This window comes from Cetorhinus maximus, chromosome 9 (genome assembly GCF_964194155.1).
Source record: "Cetorhinus maximus chromosome 9, sCetMax3.hap1.1, whole genome shotgun sequence".
NCBI classification, from domain to species: Eukaryota; Metazoa; Chordata; class Chondrichthyes; order Lamniformes; family Cetorhinidae; genus Cetorhinus; species Cetorhinus maximus.
The window spans coordinates 75,321,699-75,345,469 of record NC_135887.1 but is presented as its reverse complement, the minus strand read 5'-3'; the positions used below and the strand labels follow the sequence as shown (position 1 = coordinate 75,345,469).

The 23,771-nt window shown below is 45.7% G+C and overlaps 1 protein-coding gene across 10 annotated transcripts in view; it reads right to left on the bottom strand.

Annotated features, from left to right (window-relative positions):
- The window catches only part of dgkza (diacylglycerol kinase, zeta a), a 562,825-nt gene that overhangs the window by 183,928 nt on the left and 355,126 nt on the right, over positions 1–23,771 (bottom strand). For all 10 annotated transcript variants that reach the window (XR_013577554.1, XM_078548888.1, XM_078548889.1 and 7 more), the window contains 8 exons: positions 22,384–22,497; positions 21,411–21,551; positions 18,404–18,482; positions 17,296–17,351; positions 16,284–16,346; positions 12,402–12,475; positions 4,266–4,377; positions 3,515–3,714 (listed from right to left, as the gene is read on the bottom strand). Coding sequence is in view for 9 of the 10 variants with exons in the window: in XM_078548888.1 (XP_078405014.1) it covers positions 3,515–3,714; positions 4,266–4,377; positions 12,402–12,475; positions 16,284–16,346; positions 17,296–17,351; positions 18,404–18,482; positions 21,411–21,551; positions 22,384–22,497 (839 nt within the window). In the remaining variant the exon portion in view is untranslated. The remainder of the gene's footprint in view (positions 1–3,514; positions 3,715–4,265; positions 4,378–12,401; positions 12,476–16,283; positions 16,347–17,295; positions 17,352–18,403; positions 18,483–21,410; positions 21,552–22,383; positions 22,498–23,771) is intronic.

Below are 23,771 nucleotides of genomic sequence, written 5' to 3'. Positions count from 1 at the left end.
CTGCATCATCTCTATGGCTAATCTTCATAAGCTGCACATTGCCACGGTTTGCAATAACCCCTTGCCACAATGAATTCTCTCCATTAGCTGCCTAAAGGCAATAGCCAGCCGATTGTTCCATCAGGTAGCGAGGGAGGGAAAGGAGATGGTGGAGTCCATTTTCACCTTGCTGTCTGGCGCAAAGCTGTTGTGTCACGGGTTGTTATGGAAACCTCCCACTTTACTTTTCCATTAAAATCAATAAAATGGATCATAGGGACAGGAGGCCATTCAGCTCCTCAATCCTATTTGGCTATTCAATTAATGATTGATCTGTACCCTAACACCATTTACCTGCCTTATCATGAAAGTTTCCATTGACCCAACATCCACAGCCTTTTGGGGCAGAAAATTCCAATTTCCACCACCACTTATGTGAAAAGGTGCTGCCTGTACTCACTCCTTAATGGCTAAGCTCGAACTTTAAGACTGTGTCCCCATGTTCAGGGTTCTCCCAGAGGTAATACTTTCTCTCTATGGACCTTATTGAATCCCTTTGGCATGTTAAGCACCTCAATTAGATCCCCTTCAACTCGAGGGAATACAAGCCAAGTGGAAGGGCAGTTTCCACAGGAGCCGGTTTTACACCTGGGTGACATGTTGAGAATCTACTCCAGAGTAACTCTGGGGCCTGCTACTGCACCAGTCAATGGCATGTTCCTTGCAACATCAGAGGACAATAGGCCAGGGTGAACATCACATATTCATGGTGACTTTATGCAGGTCTTTCCTCATGTAGAGGCCCGACAGATTCACAATTTGCAAGTTTTCTGTTAAGCAGCTGCTTCTGTATGTATTTCCAACAGCTCTTTCCTCAATTGTAATTATTAGTCACAGTGCAAAATTCATTTGCCAAAGTCACTCACCATTAGTCATCTTCACCGCAAAGCACTGAAGGATATATAAGCTGTCTGAGTACATCTTCAAAAGTTGCCTGACTGTGACATCTTTCATTTGAAGAAACTGATGCATTACACATATGCATTCTTTTAAGGCAGTGTCTCTGGAAGGCAGTCAGCAATCTGAAATGTTAACTCTGTTTCTCTTTTCACAGATGCTGTCAGGCCTGCTATGTATTTCCACCATTTCCTGTGGTTATTTCAGATTTGCAGCATCCATAATATCTTCCTTCTATAAATGTAACACTCACTCCCTAGAACACTTTTGCCTTCATGTTATTTCCAACTAGCATGCCTGTCACCCCTACCTGTCAGCAGCTGTCAGTCATACCTAGAAATTGGGGAGACGGCGGTGTAGCGTTAATGTCACTGGGCCAGAATTCAGAGGCCCAGCCTAATGCTCTTGAGACATGGGTTCAAATCCCACCATAGCAGTTGGTGGAATTCAAATTCAACTAATAAAATCTGGAATTGAAAGCTAGTCTCAGTAATGGTGACCATGAAACAATCATCAATTGTAAAAACCCATCTGGTTCACTAATGCCCTTTAGGGAAGGAAATCTGCCGTTCTTACCCAGTCTGACCTACATGTGACTCCAGACCCACAGTAATGTGGTTGACTCTTAACTGCCCTCTGAAATGGCCTAGCAAACCACTCAGTTCAAGGTCAGTTAGGGAAGGGCAACAAATGCTGGCCTAGCCAATGACTTTCACATCCCATGAAAAAGTAAAAAAACTACCTACACATCACACTAAGGCCTCATTGGCTTCTCTCAGCTCTTTTCCCACCCACAGCAGCATCACTATGAACGCTGGGAAGGGGGCAAAAAATCCGTACCCCTCACCTATTACTGTCTCTCATCTTGCCCCTTCCCCAGCCCCACCTCCACCTCTCTTGTTTCATCCTTTCTCCTTTCAGCACATCAGGATTTACAGGTGGGGTAGCTAAGGGATTGGTTTAATCATCTGCTTTGTACAGAATGAAGCATGAAGTTCACTATTACTGTATTGTAGCTAGTGCCTACCTCTGTATTTCACGGCTTATGCACTTTCCAGAACAATCGCAGAATGTAATCCTGAAAATACTATTAATATTCACCCAATACTGAGCAATAAAAACACTGGGATTCATTTTGACTGCACAATGGTATAAATAGCTGATAGTCAAATCAATATTCAGATTTACATCTCCCAATGCAGTCAATGGAAACACAAAGCTCCAGGGACGTAAAATGGACTGTCCACTTGCTACTGCATGTTTTACAAAATCGGGCAAAGTCAAGGCCAGCCCCCAGTTTGATTTATTCCTTTGCCGTAAATCAGTGGTCCTGATAATAATAGCATGTTTCTTGGGATAAATGATGTAAACTCAGTGAGGAAGGTTACTGCAGATCTATCTGACACATCTTATACACATTTCATCGTGCGCTGAATTAAAATCAGGAACTTTCTAATACAGCAACCCTTTCACTGGGGCTAAGCTGCAAGATTTGAGTTACAATCACCCATGACTCCCCTGGTGCCTAAACCTTATACAAGTGGATGTCTACAAAGAGAACAAATTTTACCAGGAGTAATTACTCGTAAATAGAATCATATCTTCCTTTCCCTTTCAGTTTGCCTGCCTTAAAATATATACTCAGATTTTAGCTGTGACGGTGAGATCACCAGGGAGCTAACTGGCTGAGAGGAGTAGCTGGTCTGGAAGGCTGTAACGTCATTAAGGACCAAGAAATCTGATTAAAATTGCAATGCTCAATTGAGCCTGGGGTCTGAAATTTGCGTGTTAATTCCAAACCCTCAAACTCTTTGGCACCATTATGCTGCGATCCACCCTCACAACAATAATTTGTATTTAGGTAATGTCTTTAATGTAATGAAATGTCCTAAGGCATTTCACAGGAGCAGTTCAGAACAAAGTATGAAAACAGATCATGTAAGGCGATATTAGGTCAGATGACCAAATGTTTAGTGAAAGAGGCTGGTTTTAACTAGGAGGAAAGGTGTAGGGAGGAAATTCCTCCAGAGCTTGGGCCCTAGACTACTGAAGGCAGGGCCACCAATGGTGGAGCAATTAAAATTGGAAATGCACAAAACAGAACTGATGCAGTACTCGTTCATTCCCTTTTCTTCAAACTTGAATCACGAGAAGGCATTTTGCATCAAAACTCACAGCAAGTGAGATAAACGGGGTGAATGGACTGTGGCAGACGTTGAACATGATGTCAGCAGGGACGAGTTTGTCACCAAATGGCTGCTCCCACAATGCCTCACACAGAACTTTTTTCCTAGTGACAGAAAAAGGCCCTTAGATCTGACAAGCCTGACCCTTCACCATAGAATAACCTTTCCTTTGCATTTTAATACTCAATTCCTTCTGCTAGCAATGTTCACCTAACTGACTTTGAAAGTGGCGTTCACAAGAACAAGAGTGGTCCAGGGAGTGAGGAAATTAGGAGACTGGCCATGCCCTTTCAGAAAATTTAATATCACATGACTATTCCAGTCAATCCCGTTTCCCTTTAGGTTTACTGGAAGTTCTTAAATGGTCATGATGGGTTTGCAATGATACTCACTCATTGAGCAGTGGGATGGATGTCCTCCTCTTGGTCTTCTGGACCATGTTTGCCTGATTTCGCAATGAAATGCGAATGACAGAGGGTGCAAGCTTACATGGTTCCCCGTCCACCTGCATTGGAATCGACTTGTACGTTGTTAGTGTCACTTCGCGGCATTGGTTGAGCCGTTCCCCATGTCCACCAACTTGCAGAGCAGCCTTGGTTACAATACAGATTGAGAGAAAGTCAATTCAACAAAGAGACAAGTGTTGATGAGAAGGAAGAGTTAAAGGAACACCATCAGCACCAGGGTACATTTCCTTAACAGGTACGGTGGTCACTTTAAGGACCTCTGGTGGAGGTTGCCGGAGGAGCATCCAGCGTGAAACATAGAAGTGGCCCTGAAATTAGAAATTAATTTACTGTCCAGGGAGAGTAAGGTCATTCAAAAATCTGAGCAGGAAATAGGAATCATACCAATTGAGGAAATAAAACAATGTCTGAAAAATCTTTCATTGGATATCAAGTTCTGAATAATATCTGAACACAGCACATAGTTACACCCACACTTAGATCAGCCATGATCTAAACAAGTGGCGAAGCAGATCCAGGAGACTGAATAGCCAATTCATGCTTGTGTGTACTCTTCTGAGCAACTTCGGAGGGTCCCAGGCTGTGCTGTTCTTAATGTTACTAATTGAGCAGTAAATTTAAGCGTGGAGGGGTAAGCATTCCACCACAAACACAGGCCAAGGAAATGGAGACATACCAATGATGCCATGGTGAAGCCAATCACTTCAATGCAGCCATCGTCATGACGTTGTGGCTCAAAATCATGATGCTCTCCTGGATTCCCCCATGGCACGGTGCCCGCACAGTACCTGCAAGTATAATACAGAAAAAAAGACTTGGTTGTGGAATATTAAAAACACACTTTTTAAAGTAATCATCATATGTGTCAATAGGTCAGAGTTCAGCAGCAGCTGTCTTCACTTTCTCCACCCACCAGGACGGTGTGAAGATTGTCCAGAGTTCAAACCCTGCACCTTCTGACTTTAGAGGTGGGAATGTTACCATAGAGCCAAAGGCTCACTCTTGATTCTGAAGTAGAGAAGTCACTTGCCACTTCCCAGCCAGTCAGCAGTCTTGTTAAGGCTGACCTATAATCAACTATGGAGCAGATTTCCCCCATCTCGTCTCCCCTCCTCTCCACCCCCCACCCCACCCTAATCCCTGCTTCAGAGAGGGCAATGGTTCTCAAACATTTTCATCTGCTGATCACTATGGACCACCTACCAGACATAGCCAAACTGCTTTTGATTGCCACCATAAAAACAACTAATCAGAATTAAAGGGAAGAATGGCACAGCTTTCGATGAGACAACAGTGAGGTGATGTCTGGTTCAAAGTTGAAGAGCCTCAGTCTCATGTTGGGCTCCACATTCAACTGGTTCCTCCTCTTTGGTTTTCAGTCCCAGAACTGTTAAAAATCAAATCTCACAGCTGTATGCTATAACAGGAACATAAATCCTGTTTATAAAACTACACTGTTGTTGCTCATATTTATGACGACATGCGAGTGATGGGGATGAGGGCTCTGGCCTAGTCTCTTGCGTGGTTTTGGCCGTGGTATTGCGCACCATTGACTTGCATCTTGGAACAGCACACGGACCATCTGGAGGACCCTCGGGGACCACTGAGAACCACTGCTGTGGGGTCAGTACTGTCATAATCATTTAAAAATATAACTCTATAAAAGGTAACATTAATGATTCAGGACAACTTCAAACGTTTGCTGACGGAGGTTGGCACTGCAAAGTGCAGTTCTAGCTTTCCCTGATGACCTAAAAGTCCAACTTTTCACAGGCCAGATATTTAAATCAGCATTTAATTTTAATGGCAAGAAAAAACACACCTCCTTTAAAGATCAATTTATTCTGCCACCATTATCTCCACATTTCCTTCCTGGGTGGAGAGGACAGAGCAGCTGATAGATGAGTTGCTCAAGGCTGTGTGAGAGCCACCCAGTATGCTCATCTCCCATTGGGTTGCCACCTCCAGTGCCTTTTGTGCAAGACCTAAAATGTAAGAAGTCTCTCTTTCTCCACAAGAACATTCTCCTTTAATAAATTATTACAAATTTAGAATATTACTTTTTGATTGCCCATTTACTATCGGGTTTTTGTTTAACCTTAATTTTTATGCAACCAGACCTATGTAAAATGTAAATTGAGCTTTCCCGGTGTCTATTGGTGTGAACATTTTTCTGTTGCTCCGGGCCCAAATCCACAAATCTATTTTCCCCTTTGGCTTTCATTTCTTTTCTCTTTACCCCGCACCACCTCCACCCCCCACAACACCTTCTTTTATCATCTTACCTTCTTTCACTTCTCCACTCTCAGATACTCTGCTCTTCCAATTCCCTACCCCAACTCTCGACCTTCCTGCTCTCTTGCCGCCATCCCAGGCTCGACTCCCTCTTAGATAAGCCTACAGCTTCCCTCTGTGCCTCTCTCGGCATCTTCCGACTGGCTCATCGAGGCACACAGCACTGGCTCATTACGAGCAACACTTCCAACTGCCCCATCCCATTCGCTTGTCAACCTTCCCACCCAGTGCACCAGCTGGGGGTTAAACTTGCCAATCTTCCTGCCCAACTCACCTGTTCCACTTCTGACCCTCAGGTTTCACCAGCCCTCTATGCATTCCTGTCCAGAGTGTCTTCACTTGTGAATAAGGCCTTTGCCATCCATGAACTTGTAGTGGATGATTTCATTGACACCTTGGCCTTAATGGAAACCTGGGAGGGGTGCTGAAATCTTTCCCCTCAATGAAGCCTCCCACGTGGCTACATCTTTCACCACTTGCCCGATCAAGGTGGTCGCAGTGGTGATGTCGTGCTTATTACCAATCATACCTTGGCCAGATTCCCCCTACTCCTCTGCACTTTCTCCTCCTTTGAACATCTTAAGTTGTTCCACTCCTCACACCTCTCATTCAAAATCATTGCTCTCTGTCGTCCTCCCAAGTACTATAAAAATTTTCTCACTGAGATATCTTCATTGCTTTTTTCCCTCAGCCTCTGCACCAAATGACTTCTCATCCTCGGTGATTTCAACCTCTATCTCTATTCATCAGGTTCTCTTTCCTCTAGGTTCACTGCCCTCATATCCTCCTGAAGTCTCTCCTTCCATGTGAACTCCCTAAACCATATTCACTGCCATCCCCTTGACCTTGCCTTCTCACACAGTCTTGCAAGTCCCATTTCATCAATCACAGATAAGGCCATCGCTGATCACTTCCTTGTATAACTCACCACCCACACCCCCTCCATGCCTCGACCCCTTTCTCCTTCTATATTATCCCTGGAAAAGAACTACCCACCCATCCCCACTCACTTACAACTGCACTTTCACAATCCCAACTAAGAAACCTTTGACCCTCCATACTCCGCAGCATTTCTACAGCTAGTGATTTACTCAACCCCACCCGCACCTCCATCTTCTATTTTATAGTACTCAATAAAACCATTACTCTCTCTCTCACCCTGGCCATTCCCCCTGGTATGACCCTTATCTTCACTCTTAAGCCCAAGAAACACATACTTGAAAGGATATGCTGGATGACTGGTTTAACCATCCACTGTCAGAACTGGCTGGACCATATAAAGACTACCAGGCCCTGTTCTCATGTGTTAAAACTGCTCACCATTACTAGGATCATCCTGGAATGCAAAAATAACCCTTTGCTTCTTTTCTCTACTGCAAAACCGTCTATTTAAGCCCCTCTCCCTTTTCCTCCAACCTCACCTCCAAAAGTGCAGAGTGTTCTTGGATTAATTTATCACTAAGATCAAGACTTTCCAATCGCCCACTCTGCCCATTCCTTCGATCCCATTCCCACTGAGCTGATCACCGAACTTCTCCTTCTGATCCCCATGTTATCCAGGGGCTGTCCCTCTCTCCTTTATATCTGCTGTCATCACCCCTCTCCTCAAAACACCAACCCACAGCCCCACAGTCCTTGCAAATTGCTCTCCTATCCGAATCTCCCTTTCCTCTGTAAAGTCTTTGGATGTGTGGTCGCCTCCCAAAACCATTCTCATCTTGTCCGGAATTCCATGTTGGAAACCCTCCAATCAGGTTTCCATCCCTGCCATATCCTATGTGACTGCGACAAAGGTAAATTAACACCCCCCCCCTCCCCACCCCCATCCTCCTCGACTTGTCTACAGCCTTTGACACAGTTACCACACTCTCCTCCTCAAACACCTCTCCACTGGACTCCATTTTTATCTGTCTAATTGTAGCCAGAGAATCACTCGCAATGGCTATCCTTCCTCCTCCCGCACCTGTACCTCTGGTGTTCCCCAAGAATCTATCCCAGGCCCTCCCCCATTTCTCATCCACGTTGCCTCTTGATGAAATAATCTGAAAACACATTAGTTTTCACATGCACAACGATGACACTCAGCTGTACCTCACGGCCATCTCTCTTGACTCCTCCACTGTCGCTAAGTTATCAGGCTGCTTATCCGACATCCAGTACTGGGTGAGAAGAAATTTCCTCCAATTAGACATTGGGAAGACAAAAGCCAGTGACTTTTGGTCCCCATTCCAAACGCTGTTTTCTAGCTGCTGACTACATTACTCTTCTTGGCAACAGTCCATAACTAAACCAGTCTGTTTACAATCTTGGTGACATATATTGGCCCAAGTTGAACTTCCGACCTCATATTCATACCATCACTAAGACCACCTATTTCCTATTCCGTAACATCACCCAACTTCACCCCATCTCAGCCCATCTGCTGCTGAAACCCTCATCCAAGCCTATGTTACCTCTAGACTTGGCTATTCCAACACACTCTTCCCTGGTCTCCCACATTCTACCCTCCATAAACAAACTCATCCAAAACTCTGCTGTCAGTGTCGTAATCACACCAATTCCTGTTCCATATCACCCCTGTGCTCATTAACCTACATTGGCGTCTGGCCAAGCAAAGTCTTGATTTTAAAACTCTTATCCTTCTTTACAAATCCTTCCATGGCCTCACTCCTCCCCATCTCTGTAATATCCTCCAGCCCCATGACGCTCCGAGATATCTGCACTCATTTAATTCTGGCCTCTTGAGTATCTCTGATTTTAATCGCCCCTCCACTGGTGGTTTTGCCTTCAGCTCTGGAATTCCGTCCCTAAACCTCTCTGCCTCTCTACCTTGCTTTACTCCTTTAAGGCATTCCTTAAACCCTACATCTCTGACCAAGCTATTGGTCATCTGACCTAATATTTCCCAGTGTGTTTCAATGTCATACTTTGTATTATAATATTCTTGAGAAGCACCTCGGGACATTTGATTAAGCTAAGTATAGGTTGCTGTTGATTTAACTTCTCCAGCTGCAGCATTGAAAATAATGATCATGTAGAAACTCACTTTGAACTCTTTTCAAAACAACTGAAGTATTTTATGACATGTTGCATTGTTTCAATCCCACTAAACCACATGTTGGAGCATCAGATATCACAGAATGGGTGAGGGGAGCATGAGACTGTGAGAGACGCAGTCTTTCGGATGAGACATTAAATCTCTGGGGGAGACGTAAAAGATCCCCATGGCCGTATTTTGAAGAACAGGGGTGGGGGGGTGGGTTTCCTCCATGATGTCCCGGACGGTGTTTTACTCGTCTCTCTCCTTGGTAGATGGGAAAGGGAAGAATGGAGGGGAAGGGGCAAAAAAAAACATAAATCCCATTTGTGGATCAACAAAGGAACACCAGCGACTATCGTTGGCTGGACTGTCCGTGTTTAACTGAACCAGAAAGTTGTCGGGGCCACACACCTATGGAGATAATGACAGACAACTGCAAACTGAATGAACAAACAATCGCTTCTTTCTGGTGAAATGTAAGTGATCTCTGAGTTAAAAAAAATCTTTCCGGCCTTTTTTTTCTTCCCTCTGGATGCAGAACAGATGGATAAGTTGAGCAAATGAGTATGACTGCACATGGATGATGCACACATGGAACAGGAGCAGCATTGTGATTGGCTGAAACAGCCACTGCCCAAGCGGGCTAATCCACTTCAGTGGTGCCAAGATGTGCAACTTGCTCTGGCAAACCTCAGTGGGACTCACATAGCCAGCAAACTCAACTGATAACAGCTCAATAAAGCAGAGCGCTGCCCATTGACCACTCCACCCAGGTCAGCAAAACCCCGCTTGTCCTTAATTGTTATTTTTTTTCCCCCCCCCGCCTGAGACTAAGTCCTGTTGGTTAATCATTTCTCAAGGGCAGACCGAGGGCACCCTCTAATGTCTCGCGGGCCCGGAGGCCACTTTCCATGGCCTGCGAATGCAATCCGAGGTGCATTGCCCTTAGCCGCCTTCGGGACGTTTCCGGGGCTCCAACCGGGGCAAATCCGGTCCCTCGGGCGAGGGGGAGCCTTCCCCGGGCATGCCCGGGCTTCAGGCTGCCGCTTTTCAATCCCAACCAAAAGACGGGAAAAATGCCAAAAATGCACAAAATGGCCGACCGGCAGGGCCTCTCGGTCGGTTTGGCGGCAGCCTGGGTCGGTCCCTGCAGACCTGGAGGCTCGAGAAGGCACTTGGTGCTGTCGACCGATTCTCGATTTGCCACTTCCTTCCTTAACTGTTATAGCTCCCATCTTCTGCTTCACCCCCAACTGTAGAGTTAAATCAAAAGAGACAACAGGGGCCACACAACCCTCACACCAGACTCTCCACTTGTCCTTTCTTTTAACCTACTTTTCCCCAGGTATCCCAATCTACACTCTCCCCATTCCCAGAATTATATCCCATTTTGTAGACCAAGAGAAGGGAGGGGGAGCCTGCTCCTAGGCCACTGCTGTTCTGTAACTACCCACTGAAAGGTACAGCAGAGCAGCTGAGAGTAACCCGACTGTTGCTAACCTCTGCCACCTGGTAAATAGCCTCTCTCTCTTCCCATTTTCCCATTGATAATGAACCACGTGACACTTCATGCTGAAGGTCTGAGACACTGAGCACCAGACAATTCAGTGTGCGATTCGCAAAGCAGGGAGTTCCCAACACCATGTTACCACAGGTTGGTATCTGGTACCAGAGGCTTCACTACAGGGTGGGTAAAAAAAAAATCGGTGACAACCAGCCTGGTCTGCTGTCCTCTGCCTCCTAGTGGTTAGCTAATGAGCTGAACTAATCAAGTCTCTCGCCAGTCCACTCAGCTAGAGAGCTGTCTGGTACAGTGAGAGATTAAAAGCTGCTATTTTAATAATAAATGAGGCTGTTCTGTGTGGCGGTCAGAGGTCAGGTGGCACACCACAGAGAACAGGAACCAGAAAAACAAAAGGTCCACTACAAAGAAAACACCACAATTTTTCCAAAATATCAAGTACTAGATCCTTAGTTATTTGAGGCTGAAAATAAAAACATCTGATTTTCAGCGACAACATTCACTCTCGGCTCAATGGTAGATTTCATGGCCTGTTCCTCAGTCACTGCCAATTGACATCAAACTACCTACAAGTGCACTCACTCACCTGCTGGTGTCAGCACCCTCAGCAGACCCCAATCTGGTCTTAGTTTTTTTTTCTTTCACGGGGTGTGGGCTTCGTTGGCTAGGACAGCATTTACTGCCCATTCCTAATTGCCTTCTTGAACGGCTGCAGTCCATGTGGTGTAGGTACACCCACAGTGCTGTTAGGAAGGGAGTTCCAGGATTTTGACGCAGCGGTAGTGAAGAAGGGTGATATATTTCCAAGTCAGGATGGTGAATGACTTGGAGGGGAACTTCCAGGTGGTGGTGTTCCCATGTATCTACTGCCCTTGTCCTTCTAGGTGGCAGAGATCAAGGGTTTGGAAGGTGCTGTCGAAGAAGCCCTGGTGAGTTGCTGTAGTGCATTTTATATCTTGCACTGCTGCTACTGTTCGTCAGTGGTGGAGGGAGTGAATGTTTTAGATGGTGGATAGAGTGCAAGTCAAGCGGGCTGCTTTGCCCTGGATGGTGTCAAGCTTCTTGAGCACTGTTGGAGCTGCACTCATCCAGGCAAGAGGAGAGAGTTCCTGACTTGTGCCTTGTAGATGGTGGACAGGCTTTGGGGAGTCAGGATGCGAGTTACTCACCTCAGAATTCCCAGTCTCTGATCTGCTCTTGTAGCCACAGTATTTATATGGCTCGTCCAGTTCAGTTTCTGGTCAATGGTAACACCCAGGATGTTGATGGTAAGAGATTCAATGATGGTAATGCCATTGAATATCAAGGGGCGATGGTTGGATTCTCTCTTGTTGGAGATGGTCATTGTCTGGCATTTGTGTGACGTGAATGTTACTTGTCACTCATCAGCCCAAGCTGGATATTGTCCAGGTCTTGCTGCATTTGGACATGCACTGCTTCAGTATCTGAGGAGTTGCAAATGGTGCTGAACATTGTCCAATCATCAGTGAACATCCCCACTTCTGACCTTATGATGGAAGGAAGGTCATTTATAAAGCAGCTGAAGATGGTTGGGCCTAGGACACGACCCTGAAGAACTCCTGCAGAGATATCCTGGAGCTGAGATGACTGACCCCCAACAACCACGACCATCTTCCTTTGTGGTGGGTATGACTCCAGGGCGAGATGCTGTTTCATGAAATCCCAGCTGGTGTGAAAGCTGTTCATCACTCGAGGCCGTTGTGTAAACCAGGCCCTTCCGCTGGCAGAGTGTCTCTGCAGGGCCACATGAAATATTGCGCACCTCAAATCTCAGATACGGACCCAGTGCCCAGGGCATGAGGGAAAAGAGATGGATTTAACAAATTGAGGACAAAATATCCAGGTTTCATCAGCTGATATACTCACTAGCAATATCTTTGCATCCTACATACTAGGCAGCTTAGCCACTGGAGGTTTGGTATTGAGAACCTTACCTTGGGATGTTCAGGAATACAATGCACTGTAGCTTTAGGTCCTGAATCTTCGAGGTCAGGTCTGTCCCATCACACTGTTAACAAGGAACAGGAGAAAGGTCATGTCAGTGAATCAGCCAAAAGGACGACAACATTTTTTGTGTGTGATGCTCCTGACTGGCTCACCATTCAGCCCTTATCCACTGAAGTCTAAAATGCCTAGTTATAGTGGCTTACAACACTTCTTCCCCTTGCACACCCACCCACCCCATCCTAATCCCTGGTCACAATGTGGCTATTAACCTCTTACTGTCTATTGTTTAAACTGGGATTGTACTGAAAACATTAATTTAAATACATATTTATAATCTACTAAACCGGTTTTACTGTATTTTCCTGTGTTCCCTTAAGAAAAGCGCCTTCAACTCAGAGAAGCCCCTATCAGTCCACACAAGAGATCGCTAACAAAAGCTCTGTGATGGAATTGAAGGAAACCTATTGGTTTGGATAGCCAATTGATTAGGAGGTAGGCGCCAGACAGCAGCGATAAATACATTTGAACTCCAATTAGCAGAATGCAACTCCTCCTTTGAGCATCTCACCTTGTTTTACTTCTCTCAGTACTCAGTCTCATTCGTTTACAATGTTGTAAACGGTTCTCTCTTCAGGTGTAGTCCCTCTCTCATTCTAATCTGTTATTGTCACCCCCTCTCCTAACAAACAGCCCTTGACTCCATCATCCTCACAAATTACCGTCCCATCTCCAGCCTCCCTTTCCTCTCCAATGTCCTTGAACGTGTTGTCACCTCCCAAATCCATGCCCATCTTTCCCGAAACTCCATGTTCAAATTCCTCCAATCAGGTTTGCGCCCCTGCCACAATGCCTCTTATCAAAGTTACAAATGGCTGTCAATGTAACTGTGACAATGGTAAATTATCCTCCCTTGTCCTTCCTGAACTTTCTGCAGCCTTTGACACAGTTGACCATACGACCATCCTCTAACGTCCTCCACTGTTGACTAGCTGGGAGGGACTACTCTTGCTGGTTCCATTCTTATCTAATTGTAGCCAAAGAACCACTTACAATGGCTTCTCTTCCTGCTTCTGCACTGTTACCGCTGGTGTTGCCCAAGGATTTATCCTAGGCCCTCTCCTTCTTCACATTAACATGCTGCCCCTCAGACATCATGTTAAAACACAGCATCATTTTCCACGTGTACGCTGATGATATCTCGCTGTAACTCGTCACAACATTCCCTCTCACCTTCACAGCTGCACAGCCACACAGCAGTTTGGAACCTACCATGCAGGCAACAAACAGGCCGCGTGCAACCTGTGTGTGTATTTGGCTGCATAGCAATCCTAGAGGGACTGCAGAGTACAACAAATAGGCCATGCATAACAAAGAGAAATAAAGCAACGCTTTGATTTTAAAATTCTCAACCTTGTTTTCAAATCCCTTCATGGTCTCGCTCCTCTCAATTTCTGTGATCTCCTCCAGCCTCACAACTCTCCTAGATTTCTGTACTTCTCTAATTGTGGCCTCTTGAGCATTCCCGGTTTTTATTTGCCCCACCATTGGTGGCTGTGCCTTCAGTTGCCTCGGCCCTAAACAGTGGAATACCCTCCCTAGGCTCTAAGCACTGGAATACCCTCCCTAGGCTCTAAGCACTGGAATACCCTCCCCAGGCCCTAAGCACTGGAATACCCTCCCCAGGCCCTAAACACTGGAATACCCTCCCCAGGCCCTAAGCACTGAATACCTTCCCCAGGCCTTAAACACTGGAATACCCTCCCCAGGCCCTAAGCACTGGAATACCCTCCCCAGGCCCTAAGCACTGAATACCTTCCCCAGGCTCTAAGCACTGGAATACCCTCCCGAAACCTCTCCGCCTCTCTACCTTGCTTTCCTCCTTTGAGACACTCCTTAAAACCCAACTCTTTTATCTGCCTTATGTGGCTCAGTGTCACATTTTGCTTTACAACACTGCTGAAAGCATGTAGGGCATTTTATTACATTTTAAAATGCTTTATAAATACAAGTTGTTGTTGTTTTTGTAGTGCTGTTCCCCCCAAGAATCAACACAGGGGCTTCTGATTCTTGCCATATTTATAAATGGCTTGGATGAAGAAATAGAGACCCCTTACGTGAGCTTGCTGATGATACCAGGTTAAGGGGCACAGTAAATAGTGTAGATGCAAGCAGCATGTTGTGAACAGATTTTGATAGATTGAGTGAGTTGGCAAAACTGTGGCAGATGGAGGTAAATGTGGGAAAGAGAGAGGGCCCAAGAAAGATAGATCAGAGTATTTCCTAAATGGTAAGAAGCTAGGAGCTGTGGTTAAGCAGAGATAAAAGGGCCCAAACCTGAAAATATATATATATATATAAAAAATATAGAGCCTTTCATGACCTCAGAATGTCCCAAAGTGCTTGACAGCCAATGAAGTGCTTTCAAAGTGTAGTCACTGTTATATTTTAGGAAACATGGCAGCCAATCAACAAACTCGCACTAACAGCAATGTGATAATGATCTGTTAATCTGTCCTTGGGGTGTTGATTAAGGGATAAATATTGACCAGGACACTGGGGCTAACTCCCTTGCTCTTCCTCAAAATAACACCGTGGGATCTTTTACACCCACCCGAGGGGGCAGACGGACCCTCAGTTTTGACTTCGCATCTGGACCATGCTGCAGAGAATATCAACTGAGAAATCACTGAAAGCTCAGTGACAGGTACAATAAATAGTTATAAAAGCTGATGCAATGTGTGTTTTTAATCTCAAGAGGGCTGGAATATAAAGAGTAGAAGTTGGGTTGCAGCTGTACAGAGAGTTACATCCTATCTAGAGATCAGCACTCAGTTCTGGACACCACAGCTGAGGAAGGTTACACAGACCTTGGAGGGAATACACCACCGATTCATCAGAATGATCCTTGGCTAATACAGTTAAATTATTGGACAAGTTGCACAGACTAGGCTTGCATTCCTTTGAGGGGTGAGACAATTGAGGTGTTTAAGATGTTCAATGGAGTTGATAGAGTATACAGAGAGAAACTACTGGTGAGGGAGTCCAGGACAAAGGCCATAACCTTAAAATTAGAGCTAGGCTGTTGAGGGGTGATGTCAGAAAGCAGTTCTTTACTCAAAGGGTAATGGAAATCTGGAACTTTCTCCCCTCAAAACTTTTTGGAGGTTGAGCCAATTGAAAATTTCAAAACTGAGATTGACAAGGGTACTACAGAAAAAAAGAAGAGTAGATCGGGCATGACCTAACTGAATGCTAGAAGTGGTTTGAGGGGCTAAATGGCCTCCTTCTGTACATATGTTTCTACGACACAGGTCCTCGCAGGTTACTGGGATTGTGGCGCAGGTCCTCGCAGGTTACTGGGATTGTGGCACGGGTCCTCGCAGGTTACTGGGATTGTGGCGCGGGTCCTCGCAGGTTACTGGGATTGTGGCGCGGGTCCTCGCAGGTTACTGGGATTGTGGCGCGGGTCCTCGTAGGTTACTGGGATTGTGGCGCGGGTCCTCGCAGGTTACTGGGATTGTGGCGCGGGTCCTCGCAGGTTACTGGGATTGTGGCGCGGGTCCTCGCAGGTTACTGGGATTGTGGCGCGGGTCCTCGCAGGTTACTGGGAATGAGGCGCGGGTCCTCGCAGGTTACTGGGAATGAGGCGCAGGTCCTCGCAGGTTACTGGGAATGTGGCACAGGTTACTGGGAATGTGACACAGGTCCTCCTAGATTATTGGGATTGTGAACCAGGTCCTCCCAGGTTATTGGGGTGTCACACGGGTCCTCAAAGAATATGGGGGTGTGACACAAGGTGATGTATGATACTGGGGATGTGGCATGTAACTTCAAGAATTATATTTTCCAGATAATATGTGTGCACTCACCACCACTTTGATGTGCTTGGCTAAGTCTTTGGAGCTTCTCATGAGGAAATCTGAAAATGCCGTCTGGAGAATACAAGAGAGGGTGACACAGTTTACACTGGGCGAGCAACACAAAGAAAATGTGGGAGTTAATGTTTCACCCATACAATTGAGAACAAATCCATTGCAGAACTTAATCAAAAAAATAGTACAGCGTCTACATTCATGTCTGCCTTAACCCTGCTTCCCAAGGACCCAATGCCAATTCCCCAGACCTGGCATCTTGAGAAACCCTGGGCCCATCTGATTACCGTATAGCACAGCTCAGGACAATATCACAGGTACACACTTGACAGGTAGGTCAGCAAATGAATCTTTTATGAAGTATATGCTACAATAAAATGCTACTTCATTCCCTTCTCCTTTAAAGGATTTTCAATGCCAATTCCTCCCCCTCTGCTATTCTGCTCAAACTTCCTCCAGGCCAACTTTTGTTTCTATTCTGGTCTCCTTTTGCCTTGCACCATCATTGGTTTTGTCATTTAATCACTCCTGTCTGCCACCCAATCACGGACCTTCCCCATTTGTTCCTTTTCTAAACACACACACACACACACACACGCACACACACGCACCCCTTCCCTCACCACTTGCCCTTGCTTCAAAACTGTCAAATCTCTGATATTCTGTTCTAACAAAAGACCGTCAACTTGAAATGTTAGCTCTGTTTCTCGCTCCCTCTCCCCAGATGCTGCCTGACTTGCTGAGTGTTTCCAGCAATTTGTTTTCATTTCGTAACATCAGCTCCTAAAGCCCATGGTTAGCATAGCTCTTTTCCAGCAGCAAATTAACGTTAAAAAATAAATCACAGAAAAATTTCACCCTCCGGTTGAGAATGACCACAAAAGAGCAATGCAGTGAAATGTTTCATTACAAAGGTGGTAAATAGGGCTGGGCTAGGCTTCTGGCATCTTCCAACTATGAAAAACATTCAATAGTCAGAGGCTTACCGTGAATCGCTATTGTTACATACCCCAGCGTAGAACATTTTATTCCTAAACCGACTGTTAAATTTCTCTGGCTTGGCCTCTGGAAGAGGAAATTGAGTATGAGTGACAGCTTACAATTAAACTGAAATACAAATTACTCAGCCTGTCACTCACATTGAGCCCGGCCATCATTTCCCATTTACCGTCATGTGCGCTAACAATCCCCAATTCTAGTTAAAAATAAATATTGTTCGTTTTTGTTTCAAAAGTCAGAACCGATTTAGTATCGAGATTGAGGCTGTCTAAATCTTTTGTTTTGGACAGACAGCTATTCAAACCCTGCATTGTGAGCACTCTTTGGATTTCAGTCCTAAAGACGGTCACAACTTGGATTTAACCAGAATAGGATAATGTTAATGTGGAAAAACTCGGCGTTAAATTGGCAACAAGTTATCTCGTGTATGTGTGCCATCTCAAGCCTCAGGTGTGAGGATCTCACTATTATTGGCACAGAACAGGAGCTAGGCAGTGTTCAGCTCTATTTACAGTGATGTTTCTGCAGATGTCTCCAGGTTAAAAGGTCACAATGTTACCAGCACAAGGTTGGAAATGTCTTTCAACAGGGGCACTTGACCCTTTAAGAATCAAAGGAATGAGCAAAAGCCATGAAAGGACAACACTATTAAAAGCAATCAAGGCCAGCATTTACTATACGTGTTGCTTTGAGAAGGTGGTAGTGGGCCTGCCTTCTTTATGAACCGCTTCAATCTGTCTGCTGAAGGTACTCTGGTGGGAGAGGGGCAAGTGAAAGAGGGGGTGCCATGGGCAAACAGTATAGCAAAATAGGCAATAACTGAGGCTCCAGACAAGTGGATAGAGATCCAATGTGACATGTCACAGTGTGGCCTGTTGCAGGTTCTCACCCAAAGACCTTCCACGTGCGCAAATCTCAGGCAACAAGCAAAATGGAAGCCGTACCAAAGAGATGGTGGGTCCCTTTTTAACTTGACAACATCCTTTACAATAAAGGTTTTTTATTTGTCCAAAGGAGATCTTCCAAGAGATTGATCAGGGTTTGGTGTGGGGGACCAGTGTAGGGACAAATACATATTCACCTCTCGGGATGCAGGAACATTCCCTATTCCAACATACCTCGGGACTCATGGAACTCCAGAGTCACGTGGGCATCAAAGCCAAGGCTGAAGTAGTTGTTGAAGACGTCGAGTGGAAGCTGTGAAGAAAAAAAGGCAAAATGCATCTTTGTAAAAAAAAAACTTGACTGTGAATACTGAGCTTTCCACTGGGTGCTTCAAAGAGTCACAATACACAATGAAAACAACTCTCAGGTAGTGTCAGAGCCATGGTGTCAGCTGGTATATCAACATGCTCCTGTTCCTACGCAAACACATATGATGGGCCCACAGGAGGGGCCTTTTGCAGCCAGATGTGCACAGTGATAGGAAGGATCACTCTCAGCCAGATGTGTGCATGAGCTACTTCTTTGATGGGTGCAAAAAAGGGTGCCTCACACTGAACAGCCCCCCCCCCCACCCCCCCAGCTGGTGACTCATCCCAGAGTCGAGGATATATCAGCCTTTGTGGGAGTGTAACAAATGTTCACTAGTCTGGTTCCTGGGATAAGGGAATTGCTCTACCAGGCAAGATTGAGTATACTAGGCCAATATTTCCTGGAGTTAAGAAGAAAGAAAAGCTGATTTCTTTGAAATATGTAAAATTCTTAAGGGGCGTGACAGGGAAGATGCCGAGAGGATATTGCCCCTGGCTGGGGAGTCTAGAACTAGGGCTCACAGTACCTCAATAAGGTGTCAACCATTTAGAACTGAAAGAAGAAGAAATGTCTTCACTCAAGGGCTGTGAATCATTGGTATTCTCTATCCCAGCAGGTTTTGGGTGCTCAGTCATCGAGTATATTTGAGGTATCGTGATAGGTTTTTGAATACTAATGGGGTTAAGGGATATTGGGATAGTGTTAGAAGGTGGAGATGAGGTAGAAGATCAGCCATGATCTTAGTGAACTATTTTTTTCATTCATGGGGTGTGGGCTTCAAAGGCTGGGCCAGCATTTTTATTGCCCATCCCAATTGCCCTTGAGAAGGTGATGGTGAGCTGCCTTCTTGAACCGCTGCAGTCCATGTGGTGTAGGTACCCTCACAGTGCTGTTAGGGAGGGAGTTCCAGGATTTTGACCCAGCGACAGTGAAGGAACGGCGATATATTTCCAACTCAGGATGGTGAGTGGCTTAGAGGGGAACTTTCAGGCGGTGGTGTTCCTATCTATCTGCTGCCTTTGTCCTTCTAGCTGGTAGCTTGTGTGCAGCATAACATTGACATGGGCCAAAAGATCTGTTTCTGTGCCATACATTCTATGTATTAATTTCCTGCTTATGCATTGATGCCAGCCTCAACCTACCAACTACCATTAACTAGAGCTTAGCAATAAATGTTTTCAAGAAGCCATCCAGGCAGGCTAAACAGCATGGTCAGGTTCTGCACGGCTAAAACAGCCACTGGTCCTTCAATCTGCTTCAAAACAGGCTGCACAGCAAGCTTCCACAAATAGAAATGTGATAAGACCATACGTTTTAGTTCAGCTATCTCCTGTTTGAAACACATTCTCATTGTGCAAATTCATTTTAACACTGTTTGTAAATAATGGAACTTCATGAGTAATGCTGCCTCGATTATTGGCTTAACACAGTTACTGTGTGCAGAACTGCATTGTAACTACATATAATCAGTTTGCTTTTTAAACACACCACCTTTTTGCTCACTGCTTCCCTCTCCCAAACCCCTCGCACCCTCCCGCTCACTGCTTCCCTCTCCCACTCACCCCAATCTCTCCCACTCGGCACTTCCCTCTCCCAAACCCCTCGCTCCCTCAAACTTGCTGTTTCCGACACCTGGCCCCTTCACTACCTCACATTCACCCGTTCCCACTCCTGAACCTCTCGCTCCTTCCTGCTCACCGTTTGCCACTCCCAAACCCCTTGTTCCCTCCCACTCACTCCCTTCCCACTCCCAACTCCCTCAAACCCTCCTGCTCACTGCTTCATTCTCCTGATCCCCTCAATCCCTTACTCACCACTCCCCTCTCCTGACCCCCTCACTCCTTCCTGCTCACCACTTCCCTCTTCCAATCCCCTCACTTGCTGCCCCTCATTGTGAGCAAGGGCTCAGGAGAGGGGCAGCGAAGGGATTGGAGGGGTGGCTAGAGGGAGGGTGTGAGGGGTTTGGGAGAGAGTCAGGAGAGGGAACCAGCAAGTGAGAAACAAGTAGAAAGAGCAGCACGGCGGCGGGATTGCTGCAGGACAGGATTGAAGATGACCAGGAGACCCCATTAGATCTGTTATTAAGGTTATTAAAAAGCCAATTAAGATTTTTAACCCTCAATTCTGTTTCCCTGGCCTGGCAGAAACTCGCCAGGGTTACCGAAGTGAGTGCACAGCTTCTTCAGTGAAACTGACAAACCGGGAAGGCTTTGATAGGTGAAATGGAAGAGCTCCAGCCATGACCATGGAGAGTCTGCTGTTCAAAGAATTTCTTCTCCCAGACAGTGCTGTCACTAAGTGACAGGTGATTGATAACTACTTGGAAGGTACTGCACTTGTGTCCAGCATTTCACTTCCGTGCTGCCAGTCTTCACCATGGCATAGGAGCAGCTTATGTAGCTCCACTCTGCATCTCAGCTGAGGGGCAAGAGCAGAAGCAGCATCAATACCAAACAGCTCCAGCAGCAAAGGAGCAACAGCTGCCTTCTCCTCAGCCACATACCCCTCCACAGGGCAGAGGAAATGTACACTGCGATGCATCCGGAATGAGGCGAGACCCCCAACACAGGGTCTACAGGTAGATGATCAACATGTCTGAACGCCAGTGCCTCACGAGGCTCAGGCTCTCATGGAGGGTCACCGCTGACATCTATAGCCTCCTGGAACAAGACCTTCTTCCTAGCGGAGCAGGTGGGCATGCACTGCAGTAGTCAACAAGATGCCCTGTCACTGGAAAGCCATCTGTCCTGTCACAAAGGCTCTAAACAGCTGATGACACAAGGGAAAGCACTGCGGTTCTCTGGAATTTCCAATCACCCAATGGCACGCGATGGTAAACTGTTTAACAGGCCGAGGCCCTCGTACACGGACCTTTTCAGCTGCGGTTTCATCACGCTCGTCTGGGACAGCACTCGTATTTCTCTCCACGTACAGGTTCCACCGGTCCAGCTGCACAATGTTCCCATCTTCCACATGGGATAGGATCTTGGAAACTGGCTCATCTGTGTACCCCTGAATCCAGGACAGAAATGGATCGGGGTTAAAATAAATTAGGATCACCCCCCAAACACCTCACCCCAACCCTAGTTCCCAATAAAGTGCTTCTTCCTTCAGAATTGGTCACCTCAAAACTTAATTCAGAAAAATCACCTCAATGCTTGAGGTGATTCTTAACATATTAAAGTTTCTGAGAGTTAATCTTAAATTAGTCTGGACTAAGTTCCTAATTATATCTCTGAAATGCTGGAGTAGCCACTTATTAAGTGGTTCTGTAAATCAGCGTCATCACATTGGTGCCACTTCTGTGTCCCACCCAATGTACAATTCACCTGATGTTCTGTTCCAGCAACTTCAATTCAAGGGAATATTAGGAGGAGTTAATGGCTGTGGCTGATTTAATATCAGCCGTTTCAACTACCACCCAAGATGATTTCCAGACTGTTGTTCTCCATCACACCAGCCAATAAAATGCACATTTGCAACACCATTGGAAAGAAGCAAATATCTTTCCTTCTCTCTTTTTGCAGTCCCACCCCTTCTCATTCTCAGCCAGGGCCTAATGAGACTCTCTGTTGCCCCATCTATGGTGGTCTTCTGCACCCCAGGGTACAGGAGTTACCATGTGGTGCACCAATATGGGGCCCTGGTGGACTCCTGTAATCAGATCCGGTGATGGCACAGGACCTCTTAGTGACTGACTTATTACTACACCTTTAGCCTAGACTGGGTGCTACTGCAAATAGATTCCAGAGGACAACCATTTCCAGCAATAATGGATCCCACCATGGACTGCAAAGCAGTAAAATAAAGTCATTCATTCTCCATGCGACTTCAACTCACTTACCCCACCCCAGTTCAAGGTCCTTGCAAGGTCATTTCCTGTTCCCAGAGGAAGTACTGCCACAGGAGGCTGGGGATTCAGTTGCAATTGATCCAAAATGGACAGAATCCATCCCACCTACCAAGAAAAAGAAATGTGAAGTGGCAAAACATTCTTCTAACTGGTTATATGAAGAACGTCTGCCACATTTGCAGAGCCACATTAATTAAATCAGTTGTAAAATCTGTAAACTCTCCATTGAAGGTTAAAGTCACAATCCCCAAATTGAATTAGTCAACATTTGAACCATTCTTTACTTGACGTGGAAGCCAAACCTCGACATCAGTGAAGATTGAACAACAAAATGGAGCTGATCTTCTACAAGCAGGTTCCCAGCAGGAAGACTCATTCCTGGGAGTTCATTTTGTATCTTCTGCCCTACTGACTCTGAACATCAGAATGTGATTGCCAGTTAGTCCACAAATAGTACAGGAACAGCATTAAATTAACTAAAGTATTAAAAAGACACTCTGCGTGCATACAAGTTTTGACCATTAAAACTTTTATGAAGTGATCCAGTTGTTGGTGGAATTTTTTTAAAATGTGTTTTGTAATTAGAAACAGAGGAAGAGGATGAGGTCATTCAGCCCCTCGAGTTCCACCAATCAATTGAATCAAACTGGCCATTTAGTAGCAACATGTTTTCTTTTAAATTCGTTCATGAACTGACCAGCATTTATTGCTCATCCCTAGTTGCCCTTGAGAAGGTGGTGGTGAGCAGCCTTCTTGAATCGCTGCAGGCCATGTGGTGAAAGTACTCCCATTGTGCTGTTAGGGAGGGAGCTCCTGGATTTTAACCCAGTGGCTGTGCAGCAACTGCAATATATTCAATATATTTCCAAGTCAGCATGGTATATGTGACTTGGAGAGGAAATTGCAGGTGGTGGGGTTCCCCATGCGCCTTGACCATGTACAGGTTAGAGGCTATGGGTTTCCAAGATGCTGTCAATAAAACCTTGGTGAATTGTTGCAGTGCATCTTGTAGATGGTGCACCCTGCAGCCACAGGGCCCTGATGGTAGAAGGAGTGAACGTTTAAGGTTTTAGATTTTATGGCAATCAAGAGGACAATTTTATCCTGGATGAAGTCTTGAGTGAAAGCAAGCATGCAGGTGCATCAAGCTGTTAAGAAGTCAAATGGTATGTTGGCCTTCATTGCCAGAGAATTTGAGTAAAGGAGCAAGGATGTCTTACTGCAGCTGTACAGGGCCTTGGTGAGACCACACCAGGGGTATTGTGCGCAGTTTTGGTCTCCTTATCTAAGAAAGGATATCTGAAACAAAAACAAACATAGCTGGAAAAACTTAGCAAGTCTGACAGCATCTGTGGAGAGGAACACAGTTAATGTTTTGA